Consider the following 24535-nt stretch of genomic DNA (forward strand, 5'->3'; position numbering starts at 1 on the left):
GATGTAGTTTTTGTTAGGAAATGTACTAACCAACTGTGGAACCTCCCAGAAAGACAGGTGTATTTAACCTGAAATCACGTGAAACACCTTAATTGCACCCAGGTGGACTCCATTCAACTAATTATGTGACTTCTAAAGACTTATAAAGGTGTGTCATAGCAAAGGGAGTGAATACTTATGCAATCAATTATTTTCTGTTTTATATTTGTAATTAATTTAGAACAATTTGTAGATTTTATTTTTCACTTTGACATTATGGACTTATTTTATGTTGATCAGTGGCAAAAACTCCTAATTAAATCCATTTTGATTCCATGTTGTAACACAATAAAATGTGGAAAAGTCCAAGGGGGGTGAATACTTTTGAGAGCTGCTGTACATCGAATGGGCACAAATGCAATTCAAGCCCACTAAATCAAGGAACATCTCTATAATTAAAGGTAAAGCAGTAGATAAAATGTTCTACATTAAAGGTGAGGCAATACCAACAGTGTCTGAAAAGCCAGTGAAAAGTCTTGGGAGATGGTACGACAGGGATCTAAAGGACACAGTTCATGTGGGAGAAGTTAGACAACAAGCAGTGGAAGGGTTGAAGAGCATAGACCGCAGCGGTTTACTGGGCAAACTGAAACTCTGGTGCTTTCAGTTTGGTCTACTGCCAAGGCTGCTGTGGCCACTGACTGTGCACAAGGTTTCTTTGACAACAGTTGAGAAGCTGGAAGCTTTAATCAGTTCATACGTCAAGAAATGGTTGGGAGTTCCACGCTGCCTCAGCAGAGTGGGACTTTATGGTAAAGGAATACTGCAGCTACCAGTCTCCGCTCTAACCGAGGAGTTTAAGTGCGCCAAGGTCCAACTGGAAATGACATTAGTAGATTCACGTGACAAATGCGTAAGGGAGGCAGTACCTGTGTTGAAAACTGGAAGAAAGTGGGCGGCAGAGAAAGCCGTGGAAGATGCAAAGGCTGCCCTTCGAATCGGTAATATTATGGGGCAAGTTCAGCATGGAAGAGGGGGTCTTGGTCTCAGTTCAGCTGCTCCTACATGGCACAAGGCAACCCCAGCTCAACGTAGGAAGCTTGTAGTCAACGAGGTGCAAAAGCAGGAGGAGAGTAAAGGCCATTTCCCAGGCCAAGCAGGGAGAATGGATGAGATGGGAGAGTGTGGAACAAAGTAAGAATGTCTGGCAAGACCTATGGACAATGGAACAGAGCATGTTCATCTGGTAGAGCTAACAGTGCCGTGGGAGGATGCTGTGGATGAAGCATATGAGAGTAAGAAACTTTGGTATGCTCAACTAGCTGCTGAAGCGGAACAGCCAGGATGGAGATTCCGTGTTTACCCAGTGGAGGTGGGTTGTCGAGGATTTGTGGCACACTCTACAACCCGGTTTCTCAGAGATGTCGGGTTCAGTGGCCAAGAGTTGCGTCGCACAGTGGAGAACTTATCTGAAGCAGCAGAGAGGAGCAGCATCTGGCTGTAGTTGAGACGGAAAGATTCTGGCTGGGGATCTCAAGCAAAATAGAAAGAAAACAACTCTGATGTACGGGTAAGTAAGCTGTGCTGAGTTCAGTGGAGGACGGAGGGGGGTGATGCTGGGATGCCAGAATCACTGTCGAGCCCTTTTGAGGTGTCGTGGGCTAGTTGATGAAACACCAAGGATGGAAGATGCCCACTTGAAGACCCCAGAGATGTACCCTACTTAGCTCAATCCAGACGGTTGTCATGCTGATGCGCTGGGGAGACCGCACTGTGGTTGATCCCCGGAGCCAGCATCGCAGCCGTTGTTTGTGCTGATGCGCTGGGAAGGCAAAATAAGCTGATCCCTGGAGCCAGCATTACACTTCAGCCATTAACACCAGTCAGAAGGATATCTACAATATCAGAAGAAAAGAAACACAAATGGATGGAGATGCAGATGGATCACATTAGTTTACTATAAAGTTATGTCTTAGTTGGCGCTTATCTTGGTCGAGAGCTGAGTTCAAATCAGCATGAAGTTTTAACATCTACTCTCATGTAATGGAAATCATAATTACCTATTGGTGACCATGGATGCTAATGCAATACAAGCAGATACTTTAAAGAGTGCCAGTTATAAGTAGACAGTTACATTTAGGTGATACATTTAGAGTCTGTGTATTTACAGTCATAGTATTATTTTTTAATAAGTTGTCATTTTATTACAATTTCACTGTAAGTACACTTATAGAAGCCAATGCAGTTACTGTATGTTTTATATACAGTACACCATAAACTTTAAGTATTGTTGTTATTATTATTATTATTATTATTATTATTATTATTATTATTATTATTATTATTATTATTTATTTCTTAGCAGACGCCCTTATCCAGGGCGACTTACAATCGTAAGCAAATACATTTCAAGTGTTACAATACAAGTAATACAATAAGAGCAAAAAATACAATAACTTTTGTTCAAGCAAAGTACAAGTGTGACAAACCACAATTCAATAATACAGCAGATAATAGTGATAATTACATCAGGATATGATTAAATAGTGATAGTTACATCAGGATGTGATTAAATACAAAGTACTACAGGTTAAACACTTGGCAGATTACATTATTCTGAAGTACAGGATTAAATGCAGTAAAATAGGGGGCAGATAAGAGCAAAATAAAGCACATTTACATGAAGGGTGATAGTGTCCCAGGATACAAACAGAGGAGTTCTACAGGTGCTGTTTGAAGAGGTGAGTCTTAAGGAGGCGCCGGAATGTGGTCAGGGACTGGGCAGTCCTGACATCTGTAGGAAGGTCATTCCACCACTGCGGAGCAAGGGTGGAGAAGAAACGGGCTCTGGAGGCAGGGGAGCGTAGCGGAGGTAGAGCTAGTCTTCTAGTGCAGGCGGAGCGGAGAGGTGGGGGTGTAGGGAGAGATGAGGGTCTGGAGGTAGCTGGGTGCAGTCTGGTCAAGGCATCTGTAGGCTAGTACAAGAGTCTTGAACTGGATGCGAGCGGTGATCGGGAGCCAGTGGAGCGAGCAGAGTAGTGGAGTAGCGTGGGCGAAGCGAGGCAGAGAGAACACCAGGCGGGCAGCAGAGTTCTGGATGAGCTGGAGCGGACGGGTGGCGGACGCAGGGAGGCCAGCCAGGAGGGAGTTGCAGTAGTCTAGGCGGGAGAGTACCAGGGCCTGGACCAGGAGCTGGGTAGCATAGTTGGTGAGGAAGGGTCGGATTCTGTGCTAAATTACATTTTATACAACACTTTGTCCATGTGTACCTGATAGATGAAGTGGTAGTCCAGAAATGATAGATAAAGAGAAGATGTGATACCTTTTAATAATCACAATTTTTAGTTAGCCAATAAAAGGTGTCGCATCTCCTTCTCTTTGTCCGTGTGTACCTGAAATAGAAATAAGAAACCTGTGACTTAACCTTTTATAAAGTGGCATCTTTTCAAGTGTTAAGAATCTGAGGGCAGCCACTTATTTCTGAATCCTTGAAGGACTGCTTGTATTACAGCCTTGTGTGTGTGCTCATAAGAGCTCCTTTCACATTTCACTCACCTTGCCTCATAACATACTGTTTCACATGGCTTTACCAATGAGTAAAGTCATTGGTACAGTATGTGTGAAAGACTGTAGCTCTAGAATTCGGATTGCGTTTCTTGAATTGCTGTAGTGAGAGAGGGTTGTTTTCCCATACCCAAGGACAGGGTTTTGTTTAAACTATCGCTGTGTACTGCTAATGTGGTGTGTGTACTACAGGGGAGACATGCAGTTATTTCTGTACTTGATGTCTACTGTCTCCTCGGTTTAATAAACTTGTATGAGTGTGATTCATGTGACTTTTATTTGTATTGCTATTCACTGGGCCTTCAACAGTATGTTATCCCAGATAAAATTCAATACAGCCCATGCAGACAGTTGACATCCTGTTTTATTTAGACTACAAATAAATCAATAATTAAAATACTACTGGTTATAAAATGTACCATAGATTCATATGGATCAGATGCAGTGTCTACAAATCTTGAATCTGGCAGAATGGTGAGGAAAAGCAGAGGCCGGACATTGCGAGACTCAGCGAGGCTAAGATTATTTCTGTATGTGGCTGAAACAGGACTTTCAAAAAGTTAGTCATCACAAGGCGAGTTATCTTCAAAAGAATAAAATTATATCTGATTTTTTTTCCCTTCTATAGACTTTCTTGGCTCCCATCAACCAGGTATTCCCATCTGAAGATGACTGTGACAAAATTGTGGAAGACAACTGTAAGCATGCTAGAGATTAAAAGTGCTCTGTTAATTGAACATGTTTTTCTAAGCAGAGTCCAGGGTCTCAAGTCTTGACTAACTTTATCTACTCTAATATTTTTTCCCCCTGTCTTTGGTCTTTTTCAGGTTCTCTCATGTACCTAAATGAAGCCACACTCCTAAATAATGTTAGAGTGCGGTATAGTAAAGATAAGATCTATGTAAGTATTAAGAAGATATATGTTTAATATAGATTTTAAAAAAAAAAGGTATTAAATTGCATCATGGGTGTGTGTCATCCTGCTTCTTAATCACTGGGAGATCCAAAGAGCAAAGTCGGTACTCCTTTGCACTGTATGTGTCGTTTCAAAGGACAGTGTAATGATTAAGCTGAACGGCCACAGGTTGGCTGTCATTGACAATGCCACCTTCTTCATCATTTAAAATGAGTCAAAATACCTGCATGCTATAATAGGTCCCCATCTCAGATGACTGTACTGATCCCCTAACACTGCTATCATGTTGCCCAATTGAACTTAGTGAGGGCTATTAAAATAACATGTCTTCCCCTTGCCATCTGCCCTGTGCATGGCAGCTGTACAGTGGAAAGGGAACACCGGCGCAGTATTTGTTTATACAGATGCCATCTAGTGGAGTATGGCAGTCACTGCATGTAGACATACAGTAAGGTACACTGACACATTATAGCTTGAATGCTAGTTGAAAGATGGACCCTGTTTTCAGTGCCAGCTCTACATAATTAAATAGGTGAGTGTAAGAACCACACAAGATTGTTTTGCTGCACTTTTCCTCCCTGTTCATTGTGGTTTCGGATAACGCTAACATTATCATTGTTATCAACTGAAGTGGAATATGATAGAATTATTTATTCATTTAATAAAACCAAGTACATTTGACTGTCTGCTTTAAAGCTTTGAAATGGTCAAGTCCTGTTTTGAATAACTTGTGGTGTTCCTACTGAATAGCAATTCATACAGTATCAGACTGCTTTATTTCAAATAAAACTCCCTCCTATTAAACCTTATGTGGTGGTTTAATAAAGCTTGCCAGACTTTTTTGATAAGACCTTATCTATCTAGTTCTGTGGTAGTGAGTGAAAGCAAACACTACTTGTGTCTGTAGTTTGAGTGCAGGAGCACTGTACATGGCATAGTGCAATTTAATCTCATTGTTGCTCATCGAATGAGCGTTTGTTTGGAAATGCTTAACCATTGACTTTGAGAAAAGCAAATCCGCCAGAAAGGATGAATTTGTCAACTACCAGAATAATATTAAAAAGTGAATTTCTGTTTAAGTGCGCACAGCCCACACATGTCTCGTACTAGCAAACAGGCACCTTGAAGACACGGAACGTGCAGATTGCTGACTAATGACAAACTTTTCCTGTTTCGTTTTCAGACGTTTGTAGCCAACATCCTGATTGCAGTGAACCCCTACTATGACATACCCAAACTGTATTCTCCAGAGACCATTAAGCAATACCAGGGAAAATCCCTGGGTACTTTGCCACCGCATGTCTATGCAATTGGTATGTAATGGACCAGTAATGTAGAACAAAGGGAGCATTTTCCCTGCAGCCTTTGGCTTTGTCAGTCATTTGCACAGCATGTGACCACAAGACAAGAACTCACAGGAGTCCTGCCTTGACTGTAATCTCCAAGCTAGTGCACCCCACTGCCCTGACTGTACCCTCTAAGCCAAATGCATCACTCATGAAAAGGCTGGTCTTAACCCTTCATTCTTTTGCTATGTATTTTTGGAAGTGAATGAACGTTCCTTTGTTTCCGAGGTTGTGGTTCCTCTGATATCTGTACTGGTAAAACAAAACACAGGAAAATAGTTTTGTTGAAACCTTGGTTTCACTATAAAAATATTTTCTTTAATAAATACTGAATATTGAACGATTGAGCTTTCACCTTTTTGATGACGTATGAGTCCCAACAAAGTGTGAGACATTAACACACCCGAAACACTGTAGAGTGTAAAATAATAGTCTTGTGGATTGGTTGTTTTAATAATCCATAAAATAGGTTTTTGAAATTTAGCACAAAGAACAATCTGCATACATAGGCGCCCCAGGCCTGCCCAGTTAAATACTGGTTATCTATTCAAATGTTGGTGTCTTCCCTTCAAGTTGAAAGATGGCACTATATAATGATCAGGAGTGATGACTTTAGTTAGCCACACTGTAAATTATTATTACTGTACGTATTAGATGTCACCAGAATATGTAATGCGGATAACCTATGTGTTTGTTTGTATTTTTTATTGTTTTTTCAGCTGACAAAGCTTTTCGTGACATGAGGGTGCTGAAAATGAGCCAGTCCATTATTGTGTCTGGTGAATCGGGAGCCGGCAAGACTGAAAACACTAAATTTGTTCTCCGGTATATGTTTTAGGAATCTAAACAATATATTGAAATGAAGCATGTACCGAGGCTGAACTCCAAACTGCTGCGTTTATATTGACCAATGAAATGAAACACAAACAGACTGACAAGAATATAAAAATGTGTGAACATCTAGCAAATGTGTGAATAAATACCATGGAACGGTAGAGGCAGAAGGATTTAGATGCTGGTTGTAATGAAAGTTATTTTGAGCTGGTCCCATCAACTGTGCTTAGCTTTTAAACTTGTAATCTTTCTGTATTTCACAGCTACTTGACAACATCCTATGGCACAGGTCAAGATATTGATGAGAGAATAGTAGAAGGTATATATTGTTTCTGTGTGTTTGTGCATATTTCTTTTATTTCATTAATAAAAGTGGTTGTAATTGTAATTTTAATAACACTTTTTTCATCACTCACATTTAATATGTTGTATTGTTGTGCACCTTTTCACAGTGAAGACAGTATTTTAGAAATGAAGATTTAAGAACATAAGAACATAAGAAAGTTTACAAACGAGAGGAGGCCATTCGGCCCATCTTGCTCGTTTGGTTGTTAGTAGCTTATTGATCCCAGAATCTCATCAAGCAGCTTCTTAAAGGATCCCAGGGTGTCAGCTTCAACAACATTACTGGGGAGTTGGTTCCAGACCCTCACAATTCTCTGTGTAAAAAAGCGCCTCCTATTTTCTGTTCTGCATAATAAGGGACACCAGTAGAAAGAGTATTGAAGCTTTTAAAGTTTCCTAGCAGTGTTTCTGCATGTAAGAGGTTTGTCCACTTTTTTTGCTGTCTTTTTTTGTATGACTTGTCGTAAGTTCTGTTTGACGTTGTGGATAAGTAATTTGAAGCTGATGTTATTACAATTTGAAAATGTGTTCTCTCTTGCTCTTTCATTTACAGCAAATCCTTTGCTGGAGGCCTTTGGAAATGCTAAAACGGTGCGAAACAACAACAGCAGCCGTTTTGGAAAATTTGTAGAGATTCACTTCAATGAAAAGGTATTGCATTTCCTTTGCAAATATAAAATAAAAGAAAGCATTGATACAATTTAAAAATAAACTACCTTGTGTGTGTTTTCAATTAGAACTCTGTGGTTGGAGGGTTTGTTTCCCATTACCTGTTGGAAAAGTCCCGCATCTGTATGCAGAGTAAAGAAGAACGCAACTACCATATCTTTTACCGTCTGTGTGCGGGAGCTTCTGAGGACATTCGGCAAAAGTTTCATTTGAGCTCTCCGGAGAGCTTCAGGGTGAGTACTCTACCCGTGCATCTTGTCTTTGTGATTTGGCGTAAGGTTTGGGTAGCTGATCAAAATGGCTTGCTTGTCATGCACACATTCAGTATACAAGTAAGTTATAGCATTTGGCATTGATTAAAAGCCTTAAAGGGTACATAAGGACCTTTTTATTTGATTGTCTTACATGTTCCCATGTGTTGCTACAACTGTTTACGTAAGGTGTTTGTGTATTGTTTTAATTTTCAATTTTTTTTTTTTTTTACATTTTGACCACTTCTTTTTAAAACTTTTAAATTGCATTCCCTGCCTCAAGATGGCTTCACATTTCCCATCATCCTCCTGCTCACATATGTAACTGAGATGGCTTTACCAGTGTTCTGCACCATTACATGGGAGTGTGGCATGCTACTGAATTACTGCTAAATATTCAGATAGAACGTATTACATGGAATAAAGCCTGTGTGTTTTGTATCCCTGCTTTAGTATCTCAACCGTGGCTGCACCAGGTTTTTTGCCAATAAGGAGACTGATAAACAGATCCCACAGAATCGCAAGAGCCCTGAGGTATAGTGTATATTTAATTGCCTTCTTGGAGCTTTACATTTTAAGTCACATTCATGACCTATGATTTCCCACACAAGTTTAATCTTGTTTAATTTGTGTTTGAAATGCAAGGAAATACATATTATGTAAATGTTATTTGTTCAATGTTTTTTTGTACACTGGTTGTCATGCTTTAAGCACATCTTACTTTTTTTTATCTTTTCTGTAAATTCAAGAGCCTAGTCATGGGCTACAGTATATAATCCCATTCCTTAAAACTGAGGCAACTCAGGAACACCAACAGATTCAAGTGTATTCCCCAATACTGACAGCCTGCACTGCGGACGTTACCTGATATGTAGGTTATAGGTAGACTTGTACATCACATCCCTCCTGAACAGCATTAAGATGCCTAGGAGGAACCCGCCCATCTGTTCATCCATGTGTTCAACCAGTCTGGAGACCAGAATAACTGTTTTTATACAGGTAGTAAAGGATTAAGGGATTCAGTGGAATCTAATGAAGACACAATATTTGTTTAAGCTTTGAAACTACCATACTTCCGGAAAAAGTGTACATTATTGGAAACCTGATGTAGATAAAAGCATACAAGACAGATACCCACAGTGTTATGTACATAAACACGCACAGACGATGCTTCTTTCAACAAACACATATTTACTACACTCGCTCTGACTTATACCTTCAACCCCTTAGAGACCCTGTGTTCCAGCATGCTGTGCTGTAAGACAGCCCTAAAGCAGTAGCCCAACCGCAACTGCTGTGAAACCAAAACAGATTAAACAGCAGCTGGCTAGAATGCAGTCAGCACTAAACATCAAAACACAGACACACCACACAGCCATCTAGTGGAGATGTGTGTGTGTGTGTGAGCATGAACGCTAAAGGTTTTTATTATTATTAAATATGTGTAGGTTGTTTAGGCAAGGATATGTCCTTGATAATTAGCCTAAATGGTGCAAATTTTATAACAGATTTCAGTACTAGTGATTTAAACGTGTCAGCAAAAAAAACAAAAAAAACCCAACATATATATATATATATATATATATATGTACAGTGTGAATACACATGTATTTACTATATATATATATATATATATATATATATATATATATACTGTATATATTTTTTATTATAGGTTCAGTGTTTTAGTAAAACTTTTTAAACCTTTTTGTGTTCACATTCAAACATGCTCTGAAAACGTGCTGCTTGAAGTTCTTGAATTAATAAATACAACAAAAACAGCTTTGAAAATAACTGTGTAATTTAGAGAGTAAATGTGCATGTATTTACACTAAATGTACTGTAAGCATTTTTTTAAAAACTTGATTCATGAAGTTTTAATTCCTTTTGTTTCACTCTTAAGTATTCTTCCCTGAGAGCTTGCAGCTTGTTCTTTCTTCAGTGTTAATTATGCCCAGTGGGTATGCATATCCCCAGCAATGGAAATGTACTTTAAATTAAGTGTCTAATTACTGTGTATTTACATAGTAGCTACTTAGTAAATACATGTGTACTCACATATAATTACAATGTTATTATGTATAGTTACAATGTAACTACCATGTACTTCACGTGCTATATCCCTAAATCTAAACCTAACCCTCTCTTTTCTAATACAATTGTGCACTTAAATATATGGTGCAAAAAGATTTACACATGAAGTACATTGTTTGTACCTATGCATAATAACATAGTAAATACATGTGTAACACATAATTACAAAGTAACTACTATGTAAATACACAGCAATTAGAGACACTTCATGTAGCGTGTTAGCCATTACTGGAGATGGCTGTAAGTGTGCTACAGAGCTGACAACCAGGGCAGATTACTGGCATGCTGAGCGCCTGCAATGGGACGATGTTGTTCTATGAACACTATGACTGTCCTCTAATGATTACATTGTTTAAATCTTCATGTTTTCCACTGCTTCTTCTCTATATGATATCAGGAGGATGAGGTGATCTCTTTTTATATACTTAGGAAAGTATTTTGTGTTGTAAATGGCTTGGTGTGTCAGGTTTTCCATCAGTGCTTGTTGAAGTGAGGCATTTGCAGAGAGATGCATGGGGGAAGATGGATAGATTGTGAACGTTGATTCTTTATTTTGTTTTTATTTGTTTAAACTGTAAGAATGTCACAGTAGAGGAACACACGATTTTTGTTTTACACATTTTATAATTTGTTTATCGTTTTAATGTATTATCTGTTCAGAAATGTTCTGAGAATACAGATTCTGCTGTATTTGAGTACATATTTAATCTGGGAGTTCAATTGAAAATCAGATGGTATAAAAGGGATATTGAACAGAGAAGAAAGTAACTTGTATTAAACAAATGACCAGTTCACTCACCTCCACAGCCTCCCATTGATCTATAGAAAAGAAATATCTGTATAGCAGTGTTTTGTTATTTGTATTTAATGTGTTAATTGAAAATAGCTAAAGTTTGCCATTTAAATAAAAGTTAATTAAATCATACTGTACACACCATACAGCTTACTGGAAGATTAATTTGGATCATTTTGTTTGACCAGTGTGTTTATTGTTCAGACTGTAACCACAGTACATTTGGCAGTACATTTTCACCAAAGGGCAAAATACCTTGCTAGGTTTCTGTTACACCCATGTGAGGGCCTTGCAAGTGAAGTAGGGAAGGGTGCCTTAATCTGCAAAAGTCATTCTGGTGCTGCCTGGCATTAGCAACACAATGTAGAACATGATGGAAGCTCTGCTAGCTTACTGATGCAGGGACCTCGGCTCTGCTAGCTTACTGATGCAGGGACCTCGAATCTGCTAGCTTACTGATGCAGGGACCTCGGCTCTGCTAGCTTACTGATGCAGGGACCTCGGCTCTGCTAGCTTACTGATGCAGGGACCTCGGCTCTGCTAGCTTACTGATGCAGGGACCTCGGCTCTGCTAGCTTACTGATGCAGGGACCTCGGCTCTGCTAGCTTACTGATGCAGGGACCTCGGCTCTGCTAGCTTACTGATGCAGGGACCTCGGCTCTGCTAGCTTACTGATGCAGGGACCTCGGCTCTGCTAGCTTACTGATGCAGGGACCTCGGCTCGGGCTGTTTGATAAGCTTCATACGAGCTGTACCGCTAGTCCTGAGTACCGGCCTGTCTGCCACTGTGAAGCACGATTGATCTGTGGCAGACCGCAAATAGTTCTGACAGGAATGTTGTATGGTGTTTGTATGAATCAATATGATAATTTAATAATACGTTCTGAAGTGCTGCAACTTTCCAGCACACGTTGTACCTAGATTTATTGCATATCTTTTAACAAAGACTAGATTTTATAGAAAGTTCAAACTAATAAAACTTTTTTTTTTTTTTAAAGTTAGCAAAAAAAGTTGTAGTATTCTATTGATTGGTTTCTGTGGTTATTTCTGAGGCAAGCAAAACATACGTGCCTTTTGCTCTTTGGCCCCTCTTCTCTGGAACGCCTCGACTCATTTTTATACGCTGGCTTACTGCACTGCATAGTTTTTATTGTATTGTATTGTTTTATGTATATATGTATTTTATGTATTTTTTTAATGTAAAGCGCTTTGTGATTTCTTTTAATGAAAGGCGCTATACAAAATATTTCTTCTTCTTCTTCTTCTTCTTCTTCTTCTTCTTACTGTAATACAGCCTTTTTGAGCAATGTATTTATTTAGATCTGACGTGCATTCTTCATTGAAACATCATTAAAAACTGTTAATGTCTCCAATGTGAGAGCTTTCAATGTATTCTTTGTTTCTGTGATGTCAAAGCCTGTAATTGGTGTCAATCATATCCCTCACATGGTATCGTTGAGCTGGCCGGTCTGGGAGAGGTGTAGATGAAGGGTGTTTCCACTGCCTCTCCCAGGTATCGTTGAGCTGGCCGGTCTGGGAGAGGTGTAGATGGAGGGTGTTTTCTCTGCCTCTCCCAGGTATCGTTGAGCTGGTCGGTCTGGGAGAGGTGTAGATGGAGGGTGTTTCCACTGCCTCTCCCAGGTATCGTTGAGCTGGCCGGTCTGGGAGAGGTGCAGATGGAGGGTGTTTCCACTGCCTCTCCCAGGTATCGTTGAGCTGGCCGGTCTGGGAGAGGTGTAGATGGAGAGTGTTTCCACTGCCTCTCCCAGGTGTCGTTGAGCTGGCCGGTCTGGGAGAGGTGCAGATGGAGGGTGTTTCCACTGACACTCAGCTACACCTCAGACAGCACAGTTTTGTATCTCATACCCAACGGGGTCAAGCTGTGCTGTGCTGCACAGAAGTACGTTATCGAAAGGCGTGCTAAAGAGATTCTGTTTTCTACCTCTTTTCTAACCACATCTCACCCAGACTGTCCCGCTCAGCTACACCTTGGGAAAGGCAGTAGAAACACCCTCCATCTACACCTTGCCTAGACTGCCCAGCATATGATTCTACTTTTTTGTTTTTTTATTTTTTTTAATCTTGATACTGTATATCCTGTTATCACATTACATGGCAAAACCTGACAATTAACAGGTATGTTTTTCCCAGGTTGCAAAATATGTTACTCTAAAAGCTGAATGATTTAGCACAGTATTTTATGCACTCCTCAAAAATAAACTGAAAACTAAGGACACAATGTACTGTATAAAATGCACTCCCATTATACCATCACCAGTATACTGTGACATTCTTATGGTATTTTGTAGTGTGTGTGTGTGTGTGTGTTTGTTTATATATATATATATATATATATATATATATATATATATATATATATATATATATATATATATATATATATATGAATGAATTTTCAACTTAATGAAACAGAAGATTTCAAATATTCTCTAAATACATGGGGCAGCAGGCTGAGTGAAATTTGCAGTGCTGATTTTGACTGATGTTTTTGACTGGATAGTGCTGGTTATGTGTGATGTACTTGTTTGGCATGCTTATAGTAAAAATAAAATAATGTGCATTAGTGTTATTGTGTAAAATATATCGTGGCCTAACTTGTATGCCACATCACTCTTTTTTAAAGTGTTCTTGTTTATACCAAGCCTATGAAAACAGCATGGTGGTGAGAAAGGCTGGGTAGGCTCAGTGTTTTAGAGTGTGAATCTATAATCTTAAATGAAAAGTACTGTAACTGCAGCAAACATAATGCATACCACGGGACTTACAAACTGCATGTCTGTTTTGTTATGGTGGTTTTGTCTGTTAGCATTTAAAGCAAGGCGCTTTGAAGGACCCCTTGTTGGATGATCAGGGTGACTTCAACAGGATGTGTGGGGCCATGAAGAAGATCGGTCTTGATGACACAGAGAAGCTGGATCTTTTCAGAGTGGTTGCTGGTGTTCTGCACCTGGGAAACATTGACTTTGAGGAAGCTGGCAGCACCTCAGGTTAGGTCTCTTGTAATCCCCACCTTGGGCTGGTGAGGTATGCATTTCTGCTTGTCTTTGATAGCAAGGGTTCAAACACAATAGGGATGTCAGCAATGTATTTCTGTTGACCTGGTAAACACGATCACTTCTGCTTGAGTGTTCAGTACTGAAGAGTGAATTCCTCTGTTATTTAGTAGATTTAGGTTTAGTGTTGGTTGCAGTGCAGGATTATCTCATTTAAGTTATTACCAATCCATATAACCAGCTTGTGCTTCTGAGTATACACACCATGTCTTTACTCCAGTATTTTTAATGATATGTGTGAATTATTACACCTGTGTGATTGCCCAGGATAAAGAGGAACCTGTCACTACATGGACTGTTTAATTGTAATAGATAGGGTGTGCTATATCTTTAAAGGTTTGCACAGCTGACTGTATGAGTTAATATACAGGCTGGTGGTGCAGTGGTTAAAGAAAAGGGCTCATTACCAAGAGGTTCCAGGTTCAATCCCGCCACAGACTCACTATGTGTGACCTGAGCAAGTCACCTAACCTCCTTGTGCTCCGTCCTTCGGATGAGACGTAATGAGGTCATATTGTAAGTGACTCTGCAGCAGTTGTTGATGTATAGTTCACCCCCTAGTCTCTGTAAGTCGCTTTGAATAAAAACGGAGGGCAGGCAATGTTCCTGGGTTTCAGTACATTTGAGTTGCAGAGAGGAATACAAATTCTAGCTTTTCATTAATTTCTTCTAATATTGCTCTTCAGGTGGTTGCACCCCGAAGAAGTCATCCAGCCAGACCCTGGAGTACTGTGCAGACCTACTCGGTCTTGACGAGGAAGATCTGAGGGTTAGTCTGACCACAAGAGTCATGCTGACAACAGCAGGGGGCGCCAAAGGAACCGTGATCAAGTAAGAGACCTCCCATTGATTTTCTGTAAACAGATGTAAAAACCTACAGGCCTGAGTCATTAAAACCAGCTCTGTTTGCAAGAAAAAGACAGATGGATTTTTTTGTTTTTGTTTCTTCGTTTATATGAAAAAAAAAAATGTTTTGGATTAAGACATAGTACAGTAATATTATTCTTCCTTTTGTCATTGTATTACAAAGAAAACTTCCTATTCAACAGAAATAGGATTTTCTGTAAAAAAAATAAATAAATAAACTGGCAGATAATATAGTTCTTAAGGAATTGTAAGTCTTGCAGAACTGTTATTCTGCCCAGTTCATGTGTAAAGTGCCAGTCCAGTGTAATTGGACATGTCTTTCCACCAGCCTTTCAAAGAGAGGTCTAGTGCTCATAATGAGGAACAGTAGCCATGGAAACCTTACGACTGCAGAGTGCAATAGGGTCCTCTAGAGCGGAACACCTCTCTCTCTGGATGGTTGTCAGTGCTGCTCTTGTCTGTCACTGCATTACCTCAGGTGCAAGTCAGTTATGATAGGTTCGCGTTTTTATTAACTCCTTCAGCTGTTTTTGACATCCAATCATTTTTTCTGAAAAATCTAAATGAAAGTTTCAAACCGAACCAGAACAAGGCAGCATTATTACACACATGTTCCTTTTTGTAACTGTGACAAATAAGCTGAATACAGCGTTATCGCATCACTCACACCAATGTATTGTAAAGTTAGACACAATGCACAAAGAAAACATGAATGTATTAATAGACATTACACTTTATTTATTATTTTCATGGTATCCCCCACTGTCCCCGTGGTCAGTTGTAAGTGGCAAATCACGTCCAAATCATGATTGAGTAGAACTGCAAGTCAACCTATGTGATTTTATATATATATATATATATATATATATATATTATACCTATGACTCTATGGAAAAGACCCTCCCACTTGAATTCAATCAATATACTGATAGAATGCAGAACCAAGGTAATCAAACTAAACTAATGTCAATACATGCACAGTAAATGAAGCTACCTTAATACAAATGAACTGCCCAGCTGACAGAAGCATCTCATTTGAAGCAACTTCCAGGTATTTGTCTGCAGCTTCCCTTTTGCTTGTTTCACCCAGTTTACTGCGTATTCCAGTTTCACAGTGGTTCACAACCTCAACTAACATTGCATTTTCTTTCTTTCTTTCTTTCTTTCTTTCTTTCTTTCTTTCTTTCTTTCTTTCTTTCTTTCTTTTCTGTCAGTTTAGCATCAATATTAAATTTGGATTAGATTTACACAGAGTAATTTAACAGCCACAACAGACTCCACTTTTAAATAGCTATTGATGCACAAAAGAAATGCAACACTCAGGTCTAATGGATTTAATCAAATATTTTAAACATAGATATCAAACAAAATCACAATATGTGAACAAAAATACAGATCAAAGAATCATGACAGGTTTTCAGTATGAAACGTGACACACTGTCAAAATGAAAACATTACAAAGTTTGTATCGGGTATGACTTCCCTGAGCATTAACACAATCCTGGCAGCACTGACGCATAGACCTGATCATCCTCTGGATAATCTGCTGTGGGATGGCCGCTCTTCCTGTGCAGCTGCAGACAGCTGGCGAAGGTTGGCTGGTCGTGGTTGTCTCCTGTGGATGGCACTGGCGATTTGGTCCGACCGATGTTCTATCAGACTCAGGTCAAGAGAAAAAGCTGGCCATGCAAGACCTTGACATTGTTTTCTTGAAGTCGTGCAATTGTAATCCTAGCACTGTGTGGTCTTGCATTGTCCTGCTGGAAAATCTACACTTCCGGATTGGCTTGCAGGAATGGAAAAACTGTTGCCTCAAGGACTTCATCAATGTATCACTGAGCAGTAAGGTTGCCCTCAATCTGCACCAAAGGCATTCTTGTGTTAAAGGAGATTCCTCCCCACATCATCACACTTCCACCGCCCCACCGGTTGGCTTGAACAATGCAACAGTCAGCATGACGTCTCCACACAGACTCCTTCAGGTCTGTCAAGGGCAAAACTGCATTCATCAGTGAATAAAACACTCCACCACAGATGTTCTCTGGCCCACAGAAGACGGCGATTTCATCTCTCAGCTGTCAACATGTTACACCTGAACGGCCTCCAAGCATGCAAATCATTTTCATGCAGACGCACGATCTACAGGTCATTCTGCTGATGCGCGGGTTACTTCTTCCTGGAATTTCTTGTGCTGTAGCCACTGCAGTCTGAAAACGATTATGCAGATGGATCAGTCGGATGTGATGGTCCTGGGCCAGTGTGGTGACCCTCTGCCTTCCAGGACGTGGCCTGTCCCTTACTGAGCCGGTTTCTCTGGACTAGTCTGCTGATTGTTGAAGCAGAACATCTCATTCTTCAGGCAACTTCTCTCGCAGACAGGCTGCTTTCAATCCTACCAATAGCAGCCAGGCAATCTTCATTACTCAAGAGGGGAATGGTCATATCTTTCGCTGTTCTTGCATTCATTAGAATTATGTCTTTTCAAATGATTATTTATACAGATTCTTAATCAACTCACTTTGGCAATTTTAACTAAACTCAAATACCAAACACTGAGCACCTGGCGTTTATGAAATCACATGACTTGAGCTCAGTATTTTGTTATCCTCATCTCATCTCAACTGGCCGTACAGAGTTTGGATGAATCTTAGCAGTGTGCATGCCCTTAAAATCAGTCAAGATGTCTTCATTGAACATGTTGAATCTTTTTCAGAACCAGTTTCGTTCAGATGTGATCAGTCTGTCTGGGTGCGGCGGTTGCCGATCAAGACTGACTGAGACCGATTAGTCATAAGGGTGTCAACCAGTGGTGGAGCAGGTTTAAATGAGATAGCTTGTCATGTAACTTGTCATACAAGATAGAGGAATATTGACAGCTTTAGTTCCACAGGTAAAAATACATTAGTCCCGAATTCAAAAATACCAGATATGTTCACATTTGAATAGTTTTTTCAGGTGTTTACTAATCAAAGGTAAATTATCAATTAACCTTTTTATTATCAATCTACTGGCAGCCTATGTTTTCTTACTGCAAATCACAAGCCCCTAGATACACAAGCTGAGAAAAAAACGCTAAAGTCAAATAAGAATCAACAGGTTGGATTTTATTTACCACAGGCTAAAGTGTAGCAGACAAACTATAGAAAAAGTGCTGCCTGAAACGTTTGCACGGTGTAAATGGTCAGTAGCTAAATTAATAGGCTAAGCACTTCTTTTGGTTGCCTCGCTACGCTGTCTCCGCTGTCTAATCAGCATACGATGCCATGCATAATATGAGGGTCGCTATGTTGGCTAAGTTAATACAAAAATGTGTACATGGCAGTATTAATTAAATGTGCATACATAGTAATCACCAGTATCTAGTTGTGGTCAGTATTTCAGTCTTAGCAGTGTGCGACACCCAGTCGGGAAAAACTCGATTGTGACGTCAAACCAAAACTGAACACAACTGATAGCAGAATCTGTGCATCCTCAGATGAGATGAGTCGGGACGGCTTGAGTCGGACTGTGTGCGGCGGGCTTTAGACATGTTGCATTTTTTTGCTCTGATGCATTATGAGCATCAATAATTTACTCAAAGCCTCCACTAGTGTTTTCTACTATTATAACAACCTTGACTTGCATAAAGAAGGAAACACATTGAGTGAAATAGCTCGCATCACTTGATTTTCAAGCTGTGGTATCCGAAGCATAATCAACAGGTACAGAGAAACATCATCTATAATTGACAAACCCAGGACTGGAAGACCCAAAAATCTGTCTAACATGGATGAGCAATACTTGAAGATAATATGCTTAAGGAATAGAAAGAAGACAAGCATTGAATTGACAACAGAACTGGCACAGGTGTCGTCGTCCATCCATCAACAGTGCAAAGCACCTTTGACCATTGTTCCATAGTCCAATTTCTGTGTTCTTGTGCATATTTTAGCCTTTTAGTCTTGTTCTCCTTTTAACAGACGTAATCTTACTGCAACACATCCTTTTAAGTCCTGATTTCAAGAGTGACCGTCGTACTGTTGATTTGACAATGACCGACACCTGTACCTTCTGCCAGTTGTTTTTTCTTTTTTTTTTTTGTATTAATATTAATTTTAATTTAATATAGATTAATACATTTTTATCATTTTAAACAACCAGTGGTGCTTTTTGTTATCTTGAGGAGATGTGCATTGAAGATAAGACTGTACAAACCTCTGATCTTTTATTCATTATTAATCCTGCACATGTTCTACCCAGGGGTGATTTGTTGATCTACTTATCAATATTAATACTAATGCAGGTTTATACATTTTAGGGTTTCCCAATTAGAATCTGCCACTATTTATATCATTAAAAGCACCCTGTTGTAATTTCAGTGATAACTGTTGGTGTGAGGCTGTGTGGTCCAGTGGTTAAAGAAAAGGACTTGTAAACAGGAGGTCCCCGGTTCAAATACCGGCTGACTCACTGTGTGACCCTGAGCAAGTCACTTAACCTCCTTGTGCTCCGTCTTTCGGGTGAGACATTGTTATAAGTGACTCTGCAGCTGATGCATAGTTCACACACCCTAGTCTCTGTAAGTCGCCTTGGATAAAGGCGTCTGCTAAATAAACAAATAATAATAATAATTAGAATGGGCACTGTAGCTGAAGATTTATTATGTATGAGGAGAGAATTCTGCATTTGGAATGGGCTCTTTGCTTATCCTGATAAGAAGTGAAATGTGTCTTCGGATTAACAACATAGCCAATGAGACAAGACTCTTCTTGCTCACCCGTGTTGTATAATCAGCCGAAAATTGTTCATTAAAAACATTGTAACTGGTCTAAAGTTATACAGAGAATTGTATCGTATTGACAACCTTTTAACCTTCTGTGTTATGAAAGCGCTATGCGGCGCCCGGCTGATTTCTCTACACATCTACAAGTATTTCCTTGATGGTTTATTCAGTATGATTAGATATTTAAAATGCCATCAACAAGGCATGCCATATGGTTTTAGAATGGAATTCAATCTGTCATCGTTGATTAAAACTCAAATGTATCGTTGTATGGGAACAGAAAAAAAAAGGTCTACGTTTTATTTAGTTTTTATGAAGCCTTTACAATATATTTGGTTTAATTGCTTGTATTGTTTGACCTGTCAGTGCTCCATACAGATGACAGCCTGTTCACACGATCCTGTAATACAAGGTTGTCCCTTCTTGTTGTCTTGCATTATCACTTGTGTTGTATTGACAATACCCAGAGGTGAGGTTAAAGACAGTGCTGTGTATCTGAAGCTTGCATGTCATTCCACTGGGTCTGGTGTTCTGTATTCCTGCTGACATGAGGTCCCCCAAGGTTTTTTATAACCATGCAGTTTATCAGCTGATCTTTCCAAGCTGCCACATATTAAAGACTCAGTGCTAAAGGTTCCATGGTTACTAGGAGCCTTGCCTTGCAATGCAGTTCACAAGGGTCAGTGCTTAGGTAAAGCTAGCTGGGTGTGTGTTACGCAGTATCCAATGACTAAAGTATGGAATGTGACTTATTTAAGGCCAGGGAGATGCACCTTAAATATGATTAGATATGTATATGTAAAAGGGCTGCAAAAAGTTACCTGGCATGGTTTAATGGAGCTTTCTTCTCATAGACGCAGCACAGGCTTTATGGAAGAGCATCTAACATGTATATTCCAAATAAAAGCAAAGCTGGTTCAAACCATTTATTTATAAACTGATACTAGTACTGTAGTTTGCTCCACTCACACACACTTAACAAATCAACATGAACAAGTCAACCTTTTAGGGTCTGCCCAATGTTAAATATCCTGCTGGCAACCTGGCCCTTTAAATATTTTTACTCAGGCACTATGAGAGACAGCCCTGCTTGCGTCATTGGAAAGACGGTAGATGACCATATTAGGAGATAGCCTTGAATGCAAGTGTTTTGGAAAGTTACTGCTGCTTTGAAGACAGACCTACCTCAGTGCAGCAAACAAACATTTTCACACAAAACCTTTACCAAATAAGAGAAATGGTGTCATCGAAGGCACAAGGACCTATTTTCTGATAAATAAATATATTTTTTTCGTGTTTGTGGATCAGATGCACGAGACCAGAGCTGTTTAGGATTATGTTGCCCTGGTCACCACTTTGCTAGATTTTCAAGCCAGTGAACAGCCCCATCTTGTGCCACATGAAACAGGGTACCTGGGACAAATAATTTTTTTTTTTTTTTTTTTTTTTTTTTTTTCTTTTGCACATTTTCAATCAATCAGTTTTTTGGTTGCTTTTGGTCCCTTTTGTATATATGGCCATAATTCCTTTATTTCTTATCCAATTTGTTAAATTCGTTTTTTCCATGTTCCCTACATGTTGAAGTTTTGTTGTGCATGGTCAGATTTGAGTTGGCCATGCTAAAATATTTTTTACAAACAATAAATACTGTTTTGTGTGGCTCTCTCTTTCTGTGGTTTTTGTTATCTGTATTGAACAGGGTGAGTTTTAGACTATTTCCATTTTTTATGAAAGCCTAGGCATTTCATGTATGACATGTACCTGTAACCTTTATAGTTAAAGAGTTATAGCTGCAAATCTAACAGTAAAAGGCAAAAATAGTTTGGACCCTAAAGGGTTTAAATAAACATACAGGTATGTAATAATGTAACTCGTCTTAACTCGTTATTGAACTGAAGTTGTAACAGTATGAAAGTCTTTTCAGTTTCTCCTCTGTTGAAGTGTTTTCTGTCATAAGTGCACTGACAGGCGTAAAATTTGGAAAACCGAACAGCCAGTGAGAGCACCTGTCAAACGGTTAACTAGAGAAACAAAGCTGACATATTTGGTGCTGGAGCAACAAAGAGCAAACTACTGCATCACTGCTAAGTCTGTTCCTCTCTCTTCCTCAGGGTCCCTTTGAAGGTGGAACAGGCCAACAATGCTCGTGACGCCTTGGCCAAGGCAGTCTATGGCCGTCTCTTCGATCACGTGGTGAAGAGAGTGAACCAGTGCTTCCCCTTCGAGAGTTCCTCCTTCTTCATCGGTGTCCTGGATATTGCTGGGTTTGGTGAGTGGCAGCAGCATTGTGTTTTTGGTCTAAATGACTGCTTTTAATGTTCATCAAAACATGGGCCAAAATGCCTCAGAAAGGGAATGCAAGAGAGGGCACGATTCATCAGAACACAGAAAGATTGTTCTCCTCTTCTCTTTTTTTTAAGCTTAAAGCTGGATCTCATTCAAATTTTTGATTAAATCAGAATGACAATACTGCTATTTTGCTGTTCTTCACATAGATTTTGGTATGTTAAAATTATGCCAGACTTCTTTTCGGTCAATTGAATATGTCTGTAGTGAAATAACAGTTTTATTCGTGTGTGTGTTTTTTTCAGAATATTTTGAGCACAACAGCTTCGAGCAGTTCTGCATCAACTATTGTAATGAAAAGCTACAGCAGTTTTTCAACGAGCGAATTCTGAAAGAGGTAAGGGGGTGGGAGATGCCTGATGGGTCTGTTTAAGGCCAGTATAAAAATGACAACAAGGGGCGCACCAGGGGTGTGAAGGCTATTCCTTCCCCTTGCGACTGAATTTGTTAAAGATTTACCATGGATAATCTCATGCAAACTCCATTTCGGGGGGATGAAGTTACTGGTACACACATCAGGTTCTGTTTTGATGAAGCCTTTATGTTCGCTTTCATCTTTCAGTTACATTTTTAGTGTTCAATAGCTTTTTTTATTATTTTGACTCGTCAGTGTTACACACAGATGATAAACAGCAGCCTGTTTTATAAAAGCCTCTAATACTGGCCTCAGCCTCGGGTTAGCTCAAAGACTGCTCGAACAGTCAAATCTGTGGGTGACTTTATTAAACTTGTATTAAAGATGCAGTTTTACACACAGAAACATATAAAAAATAATGATAAGCAATAGCACGCTTTTGGAGGTGGTTTTCAATATTCACAATAGGGTTGATTTTTAAACACGTTTAACCCAACTTGTCCTAATGCCTAGACAGCTGCAGGGCTTCACATTCACAAATCTGCTCTGACAGTCTCAAAGTGCTAACTGGAGCGCCTCACTGTACATTTAGTTGGAAACATCGAAGCAGCACTTCACTTATTAAAATGTCAAAGCCCCAGCAAAGAAACGACAGATCGATGCAGGCAGGGTTGTGACTGCAAAAAGGAAGACGGGACTTGTATCCCAAAAACAGTTTCCTTCAATAAGTAATTTAAATGACATTGGGTAATTATCCACTGGGATTACCAATAAAACTGTCCAATTAACTTGTGACCTGATTTAGCAATGTGATCTGAATACGGCAAAGTTATCAACAGGTGGTGGCGTGCTTAAATCTCACGTATTTTTGTCACGTTTATAAGAAATTGAGGTATAGCAGTGCCTTTTAGTAAAATGTTTTTCACATCAATGCTTTTTAAACCATGAGGTGTTTCTCAAAGTAGACCATTTCATTTGCTAGAGTTTTCAAATGACTCAAGTGTATGTTGAGACTATTGCACTGCCTATGTGAATTACTATTTTAGTAGTTTAATCAATCAGGTTATTTTATTGAGTTGGACAATAATGTAACCAAGGGGTTTACTTAGTTTTGCTAGATTCTTTCACTTCTCTGAAACCCACAGTACATTATAAGGAATGCCTGGTTGAACACATTACCAGCTAGCTATTGCATGCATCTAGTAGATGCCCTGTGCCGTCTTGTTTTGTGTGCTTCCTGATTGGTCATTGTTTGTACAAGATTAGGAAGACATTATTGTACACTGGGAAATGCATGGCAGCAGTATTCTGACCTCCATCATTGCTAATACCATCATCACATCGTGGGCTACAGTCATTAATGTGAACCAGTGAAAGCACCTTTTCATCTGCAGTCCCTTCAGTGTGTTTATTTGAATAATAAAAAATAAAAAAACAACAACTGATCATATAGATTTAACAACGTTTCATAGCATTCTTTACTTAAGCAGTAATTGATTTGAGAGTAATAGATTTTATCGGGAAGGGGTCAGCAACCTTTTTGGGCAAGAGATCCAAACTAAAAGGAAATTCGAGCAAGTGGTTTGCAAAGAGCCAGTCATAAACACACAATATATTATTGTACTTGCAGTGCACTTCTTTAATGTGACTTGTGCTGCTGCATTGTTTTGCTCATTTCTTTGAAGTCTGGTTCATAGCTGGTCAAGTTTAGCTTCATGCAAGCATTCAGGCTTTCTTCTGTTAGTCTTGAACACAAATTGTTTTTGATGTGCAAAATATATTCTGATATTCTGCATTGTGCCGTGTGTAAGTGGAACTTCATTCCCAGTTTGCAGAATTAGGGTATCTTCGCACTCCAATTTCTCCAAATCAGTCAATTTGAGCAAGGCTTTCCAGATTTGAATTGAGTGCGAAACTTTTCAACCCAAATGTCTGACTTCTTGAAGTCGGCAAAATCCAGCTCCAAATCTCAGATTGAGATGCCCTGAATCACCGTCAAGTCCAGTGCTTCAACACAAGTTTCATGAGGACGAATCATAAACTTGAACAAAACGCTGTGTCTGCGAAAGTCCACAAAATAAGACTTGAATGACATTAGCAGATCAGATGTAAACGCCACACTCTGCTGCAGATCTAGGTTGTTGCATGAATCTCGAAACATTCGTAACACCTCAAAGCGAGTCAGTCCGCCAGTCTCGATGTCTCTGATGAACAGATTCAATTTGGATTAAAATGCAGAGACTGCCTGCTGTAGAGACAGGACGTCCTTTCCTTGCCCTTTAAGTTTAACGTTAAGTTGATTCAAATGACCTGTAATGTCCACAAGATAGTAAAACTTG

The 24535-nt window shown here is 39.4% G+C and overlaps 1 protein-coding gene across 8 annotated transcripts in view; it reads left to right on the top strand.

Moving 5' to 3' along the window:
* The window catches only part of myo6a (myosin VIa), an 84522-nt gene that overhangs the window by 32387 nt on the left and 27600 nt on the right, over positions 1–24535 (top strand). For all 8 annotated transcript variants that reach the window (XM_034917858.2, XM_034917859.2, XM_034917860.2 and 5 more), the window contains exons 3-14: positions 4172–4241; positions 4371–4444; positions 5643–5772; positions 6525–6630; positions 6903–6958; positions 7538–7635; positions 7722–7886; positions 8358–8438; positions 13620–13800; positions 14553–14697; positions 21607–21764; positions 22087–22178. In XM_034917858.2, the coding sequence (XP_034773749.2) occupies positions 4172–4241; positions 4371–4444; positions 5643–5772; positions 6525–6630; positions 6903–6958; positions 7538–7635; positions 7722–7886; positions 8358–8438; positions 13620–13800; positions 14553–14697; positions 21607–21764; positions 22087–22178 (1356 nt within the window). The remainder of the gene's footprint in view (positions 1–4171; positions 4242–4370; positions 4445–5642; positions 5773–6524; positions 6631–6902; positions 6959–7537; positions 7636–7721; positions 7887–8357; positions 8439–13619; positions 13801–14552; positions 14698–21606; positions 21765–22086; positions 22179–24535) is intronic.

Source organism: Acipenser ruthenus, chromosome 5 (genome assembly GCF_902713425.1).
Source record: "Acipenser ruthenus chromosome 5, fAciRut3.2 maternal haplotype, whole genome shotgun sequence".
NCBI lineage: Eukaryota > Metazoa > Chordata > Actinopteri > Acipenseriformes > Acipenseridae > Acipenser > Acipenser ruthenus.